Below are 7,862 nucleotides of genomic sequence, written 5' to 3' on the forward strand. Positions count from 1 at the left end.
AAAATAGCAAAATATGCAAGCATCTATAACCTAAAATTTGTACAAATATGACGTTACAAATAAAATATGACAATGTAAGTTTATTTAAAAACATTCTTGTTGAATTTTTTATATCTCATATAATACAAAATTTACTTGTGAACTAATTGTTAGTATAGTACTTACTTTTTGCAGTGTTTGAAACTGCAATTTATTTTTGAAATATCTGCATGTGTCTCAAAAAACACGAAGTACAGTGAAAACAATAACACCTATCCACACAATAAGACCATGTTTTTACTGCTGCACATCACCTGTTTGAAAATATTTCAAAATCGTTACGACATTGTGCCCATCTTTACTTTCTGCAATGTTGCACTGGATCACATTGCGCATTTCCAAATTTTTTATTTTCAAAGATCTACAGTTGATGCAGAGGATAGCTTTGTATTTAGAAAAGCTCCTCTCCACATCACAGGAGTGTATCTGAAGGTGGTGAGATCACTGCAGGCTTGCTTTGATTCACTGCCTTCAAGTACTGGCTTTTCCAGAAGGCCTGTCACTAATACTGCACACAGTATCCAGGATCCCACTGGCGAACATTTTGCAATTTGTCGCTCACTTTCTGAGCCCCATGACCAAGAGCTCAACCCAGCTCATTCTACACATGTTGCACAACAACCAGGGTGTGACACAATTGAGTACCAGTGGCTTCCAGTTGTGCAGTGGCTTTTGATAATACTGAAAAGTTGACATTGATGTATGCCAAGTTTTCATACAAGTATCTGTAAAGGGTGCTTTCACAGTTTTGATAGTACCCAATTCATCGCTATCAATTTCACAAATGGTTATCTTTATTTTGTTGAAGCTGATGCAGTAATACTCAGTTGCATTAAGCCAAGAGGCCCATAATCTAAGAACAGGCTGAGGGGGGAAGGACAGTGAAGGTACTTCTCCTTTCATTTCTGCACATGTAGTGGAGCATTCTCTTAGATTTTCTTGCCACAGGAAATTAATCTGTCCACATCACAGTAATCTGACCACACATCATCTGCAATTTTGCATGCATGTGCAATGAAAAATCAAACTGGAGTAGAGACTCTGAAGCCCCTTTGCTGCTTTAGCCATCTCTTAGTAGCAGCAAAACACTGATTCTTTTCACAACAGCTGGCCACAGCAGCTTCATAGAGTTGTCAAACAAAATGGCAACTCTCTCAAGATCTTCACACATTAGAAGGAACATTACTCCAGGTCTGCCAACTTTTAAAACACCACGAACAACATTTGCAACATAAAACCCATTCACATCAGTTGTTTCAACTATGGACATCCAAACCTTGTGGTCAGTAACATTAGTTTATATTTGTTGAGCTCCTCATCATACCAAACAGGTAAACAGTTCTTTCTCAGCGTAGATTCACCTGGAACTTTATCTGTTGTGCTCTTCTCGAAGAACTGGCTGAAGTGTAGATTCTTCAGCTTCTCCAATGAGATGTAACAAGACACCATCATCTCACACAAGTCCTTGAAGAATAATTTCACAGTTGAAGTTCGACCTGTCCACTCAAATATAGCAATTGTCTGCTGTCATTTCCAGAACTTCTCTTCACACAGCTGCTGTGGTTGGTAATATTAGTGTTGTTGCACATAAAGTGCTTTTCTGCCTTAACCTTAACTTCACACAGATTACAAAATAATGTTTCCCCATTTGGTTAGTGCTGAAAAACTCTCCAAAATCGTGAACAAAATCTTGCAACTTCATGCTATTGGAGAACTTTACTTTTGGCAAGTTGAACCAGAAGGAGCTTATATTCAAACGGAATAGTATGACCACATGTGCGATGTTTATTATGTCAGAAGGCACTTTTGTTAGAGCTGAGATCGTTCTGTCAACACCCATAAAAATGTCTTAAGTTCAGCAAACTAACTAGTCTGTTACGCTGCTTTTGTACTAAAGTTCTGATACATAAAGCTTTATCGTAATTGTGTTTGTGTTAATTTGTGACAATATCACCTGGACCACTGCAAAACGCATATAATTTTGGCCAAAATATGACTTTATATGCACAATAAAAAGAACTTTTTTCTACACTAGGCCTACAATTCCTGGATTCATGCAGAAACTGTTGCAAAATTCACTGTAACATTCAAGAAAAAAAACTATGACTTATCATTAAAATCCAGGCACTATTCATTACTGATTCTAAGTGCACTAATTTAACACCAGGACACAGGGTGAAGGAACCACCACCATTACAACCACCAGAAGCACTATGCATAGCAGTAGTTTCCATTTATACAAAGCACTTCCAATACCAGACTGCCTTTCCATTTTCTCATACTGGCTGGTCAACACTCTCCTGACAGTGAGTGGCCAACAGCAGAGGGGTCGCAAATCTCTGGGTGGAAGGCAGAGGTGGGTATTTGCCACATGGGTGCCCTTTATGCCTCAAAAATAGGTTTGAAGTATTCCCCATCGCTGAAAGCACAATGATAGATGGTGTAAAAGAGGTGTCCTGCTTCACGGTGTAGTTTCCTGTTAAAATTACTAAACAAATCAGCCAATATATTACTTCCCTCTACGTATATCTCAAGAAAAGACCATGAACGTTAAATCAGAGAGATTCAAGCTCACAGAGGTTTACCAACAATCATTCTTCCTGAAAACCATTCACGACTATAATAGGAGAGAAAGTGATAGAGGTGCACAAAGCAACCTTCATCACACACACCATGAAGTGGCTTGATGAGTGACTGTAGGTTCAACATAAGGAAAACACAGAATAATCTAAACAAAAGTTTGATTCAACGGGGATGTAAATCCCACTTCTTCCAAGCATCTTAATGACTGCTGTTTTTTTGGACAACTTGACAATGGATAAAGAATCAACCACAAAGGACTGCTGAAGTGACAGTCTGAAACTGTCATGCAAATACATACAGCAAAACTGATGTTTGGGCAGTATCACTGACTCCACCCACTTGTTTGTGACAACAGTGAGCTGTCCAAGCTGCAGCTGCAGGCAGTTTATGGATGGTTGACAACCACCAGAACTCTGAGAATTTTCCTCCAGTTGATTGTCTCACACATTTGAATAGCTGCCGTTTCTTCCCATGTTTTGTGTTTGCTGCAAGGCACTCAAACTCTGCTTTGAGTAATATTTTTCAGATAAAGCAATTAAAACTTTTTAAACTAATCTTTGTATTTTATTTTCTTGTTGTGAATTATAAAATACATTATTTTCTATTAGCCAGTGGAAATCTCTGTCTTTGGAGTGTAAAGCGAAGAAAAAATTATCTTAGGGATGAAATGTTACAAGGACAAGAACAAAAAAAAAAACATTATAAAGGTCATATATTTAAACTGACTGCTTTATATATACTTAAATGTATGTGTATTTCTACACAACTAATCAACTAATCATCAATACAGTACACTGGCAATGTGCACTAGGAAATGTTGCTTTATATATGCCAATGGACTGCAACACAAATTAAATACATATTTTCCATTTATCTAATTATTTGTGTGTTTTGGGTAACTGGTTAAATTTCTGAAATTCCAAGATATTGTCTCCTGCCCCCCCCCCCCCCCCGCCCATTTTTTATTTCCAATATGGTGATCACTGAATACTATCATCATGTTACCTGCTTTCCGCAACTCCCTTTGGGTTTTTAGAGAATGAGAGAATCTTTAATCAGTCTTTGGTGCAGGTTCTCCAACTAGTCTCTGAGCAGAGGACAACAGAAAATATGCTTATAGCCCTACGGAAACATGATGGTTACAGCTTGAAAGATGAGGCACTACAAATTCATATTCTTCTGCTTTGGTGCCAACTATACACCACATCCCAATTTCTATTGAAATCAGTCCCACTAACAACACCTACACTACTACTGAAAATGCAACTTCATGGAGGACAGTAAAACAATAAATTTTACGTACTGTGGGTCTGCAGTGTAATATAAAAAGTGCACAACTAAATTTGTACGGAAATTGGGGATGTACATCCTGCAAAATTCAGCACACAGAACTGACACCTCAAGCAGCAACAATGGCCCTAATCTGGCGGGACATTGAACTGAACCGAGTTTAGGTGGCCAATAGAGGAACGACATTGCTGCCGCAACTCTGCACCCCATGTGATTGATTACAATGGGTAGTGAGTGCTGGTGCACCAGTATCTTGATAATCCTTTACCAGATGCTTTCACTGGGTGAGAGATCTGGAGAACTGATGGCCGAGGCAAAAGTCGAATACTCTGTTCGTCAATGCTGGTCAGGAAAGCATGGGTGACAAAATCCAATATCATCTTGCTGAAAAATAATGACATGTAGGACACAAGGACAGGGCTCAACCACCACCCTTAACAGTTCAGAAATGTAATATTTGTAGACCAAATATCAGTTGTTGTAAGAAGAGGTGATTGTATTGTAGATCAGCAGTTCCCGATTGATGGGCTGCAGGCAGTGTGGCAGTGAATGCTGGTCAAGAGTCAAGGACAAGACAAAAATTATCAGGAGCCTTAGGGCTTTCACTTGCCAGTCATCAAGCCAATGATTAAAGAATGAAATAAGAGTTAAAATACCCTCTCGGTATCCTATACTACTCACAAGGGAATGTTCCATCCTGTAATGCCAAAACCTATCTTGTCTCCCCCCCCCCCCCCCCCTCCTGCCAACAGGATGAATGAATTTAAAGAAGCTGCTATGACGGACTGCCAGTATTTTTTTAAATGTTGCAAATGATCAATATCGTGTGCCACAAGGCAGCTGGAAGTGTCCACTCCTACAGACTGTGCTACAGTGTTGGCGTGCAGTATCGGCTGGCTGCTCACCACTGTTCACAAAAATGACTTGCTTGGATCTGTTCTTCTAACATCGAGACACAACAAGAAGAAAGGTTAGCGTTTTATGTCCTGTCCACAGTTAAGACTGTTAAAGACAAAGCTTGGCTCTGATTTCATATTATTGGAGAGGAAAGGAAGTGGCGACGGCTCTTTTAAGAAACGATCCCAGCATTTGCATGGAGTGAATTGGATGACCTTTGAAAACCATTATCTGGATGGCCAACCCGAGGTTGAACCCAGCATTTTCCTATGCCAGTTGAGGGTGTTAGCCACATCACTAACTCATTAAGTCCTTGTGGAGATAATGTAAACTAGTTATCACAGAGTTTTCTTCATAACTCTCAGCTAACAGAATTTTGTGGAACTGCAACAGAGAAAGTGTACTGGTCTACTTGTATGTGTTTATTTTTAACTTTTATATTTTAGTTACAGGGGCACTATGCTTTCTTCACAGAGTTTTTGTGATGCTGTATGCACAGCCAGTGCTCACCTGTAAAGATAATGTGATGCTACTCCAGTGTCAGTGTTGCCAGTGGGAAACCCCTGTTGGCCCACCACATTCCACTGACACATCAACAGAAGCTATAAAACGGACACTGTACTAACAGTATGTGGTGCTTCCAATAATGTGGTGATGTCTATGTGGATATTTGCCTTGCTGCAAACAAACCCATTTCCTGATTCGAGGTATGTGACATGGCTTTATGATCCTGTATAGCTGAGTGAACCATGTGACTGTCCTTTTAGGTGGCAGCCCCTTGGGGCACTTGAAATGATGCATGACATTGAGCATAGCCTTCCTGAATCCACAGATTCCACATATGCTCATAAAACAAATACCAGCAATAATCACTGGTATTTGTTAGCCTTTTTTTCAGTCTTGTCACCCCACCTCCCCTGTGGGTTTGTAGGTTTCCTTTTGCTTCCTTTTCACTCTATCTTTAATCCTATACTTTGCACAGCCATTTTCATGTTGATATTTTCTTACCATACTTTGCAATAAGTGCTGATTATACTGACTTTTGGTTCTGTCTAATGAACTATAAAACTAATTTATCAGCATTGCAGTACATGAAAAAATAAAGTCAACATATTGGAAAACCACGTTGCTCCCAGTGCAAGTATTAGGCTACCTGCATTTAAGAGCATAGCAGGAGCTATGTGATACACACATACAAAATTTCAATCAAAGTAAAGGAAACTTAATAATTATAAATTACAAGAAGGCAGGCAGAGAGACTTACAAAAGATTACCGACACCTTAAGTACAAGATTTACACAACAAAGTAACTGCAGAAGAAACATATTGCTCTAAAAGTCCTGCAAAACAATTTGTAAATTAAAGTGGCTTACCTAAATTTTCTGATTTGTATACAATGGTCCCATTCTTTGGGCGACAAAAATCCAAAGAATAATATTCATATGGTAACTGTGTGTGAGTACTGGTCATTTTCACTGCCTTAACATCTATCCGAGATCCCTTCTTGAATTCCACAGGTGCAACACCTGGTATGTAAAATGCTTCTCCAACATGACAGCACACTAGTACCGAAACCAATGTCAGATAACTTCTCACCATTACCTGTAACTAGAGAAATGAATCAACATAAACACAAAGCAACAAAAGCCAAGATGAACTATAAATACAACCAAAAAACAAATAGCAATAAAGGCCAAGCCCATGACCAAAACACTGTCATACTAATTTATTTATTACCACTTTCCAGTAATTACACTTTTTTTGTAACAGCCACCATAAGAAGCAAAAACAATATATGAAATACGCAAGTGTCAAGAGGAATAGGATAAAAATAGTGTAATACAACAATGAACGTTATGAACGACCTTTGCTCGCTTCTACAGCATTTTTTTTTTTTTAAAAAGTTTATTTCTACACGGCCAGGTTGCCTCTGCAGTGAGGGGTGAGGCAGGGGGGAACAGTTATCGAGAAAAATGCCACATGTCGAGCACATGGAACTTCGTAAATGCCCCTACAAAAAATTCCAACTAACGCGAATTAATTACGAATACTTTCTTAACCTCAACGATAATACGTGAAGTTTACAACAAAGAAGAGCAAATCAAAATCAAAATTACGTCTTTCACGCTGTACTACGAGAAAAACTATTGCATGAAATACTGTATCCCGTCAAGGAATCTGTTGACTACTTAAGTGTACAAATTCTGGAAAAAAAAAAAAAAAACCACACATCGTATAACTTTCATAAAACGGTGAGAAGAGCTGTAAGCAAACATGCTAAGGCAAGACAAAGGGTTGCCGGCTTTCACGGCACCTAACATATATATACTCAAGTAAAATGCCAAATTATCCATCTTTAAAACTTCTATTGGTTGAATCTCTCACATTTTAGTAAACGGTATGCTATGCGGTAACGTCCTGTCATTGATATCTCACACTTGCTCCAACAAACTATCACTATGTTGACAAATATGATTTAACCAGTCATAGGATAAGCTGAGTACATGGCTACGTATCCACCGGTTCCCTGTCTAGTGAAATGAAAATATCACAGTGGAACAAGCAAATATCGTAGAATACGGATAACAACTTCCATGAGGTAACGCTGCAGCTAATCTGTATCATTACGACAGTAGAACATACGAGATCCACTAACCATAATTAACAAATATTCACACCAACTTTAATTGCCACCGTGTCATAAAACTACTGCTACAACCTCATGACCAAAACACTGATTACGTTCGCATGTATATTTCGTATACACACAGGCGAATAGCTTGGAAGAGATATACATACACCGACCCCCATCACTGACGTTTGTATAAGCGATATATTGCAATCGATAGATAGTTAAAAACATCACAGAAAAGGTTAGAATATTTATAACTTATTTGTTGTAATTAGGTCTACTAAATCATACAAGGCAGGGTATATCACAGAGTGACTATATAAATTATTCTTCAGGAACTGACAAGACATTTTATTTTAGTTCATAGTTAAAAATTAACTTCATAGACAACGCAGAATCACAGTTGTGAGATTTTTTTAAA

The 7,862-nt window shown here is 38.5% G+C and overlaps 1 protein-coding gene across 1 annotated transcript in view; it reads right to left on the minus strand.

Annotated features, from left to right (window-relative positions):
- Nucleotides 1-7,615, minus strand: part of LOC124798037 (transmembrane 9 superfamily member 4) — a 57,735-nt gene extending 50,120 nt beyond the window's left edge. Inside the window, exons 1-2 of the mRNA XM_047261257.1 lie at nt 7,466-7,615; nt 6,183-6,417 (exon numbers count right to left, since the gene is read on the minus strand). Coding sequence (XP_047117213.1) covers nt 6,183-6,417; nt 7,466-7,468 — 238 coding nt within the window. The 5' untranslated portion in view covers nt 7,469-7,615. The remainder of the gene's footprint in view (nt 1-6,182; nt 6,418-7,465) is intronic.
- Between the last annotated feature and the right edge of the window lie 247 nt (nt 7,616-7,862).

Source organism: Schistocerca piceifrons, chromosome 5 (assembly GCF_021461385.2).
Source record: "Schistocerca piceifrons isolate TAMUIC-IGC-003096 chromosome 5, iqSchPice1.1, whole genome shotgun sequence".
Lineage (NCBI taxonomy): Eukaryota > Metazoa > Arthropoda > Insecta > Orthoptera > Acrididae > Schistocerca > Schistocerca piceifrons.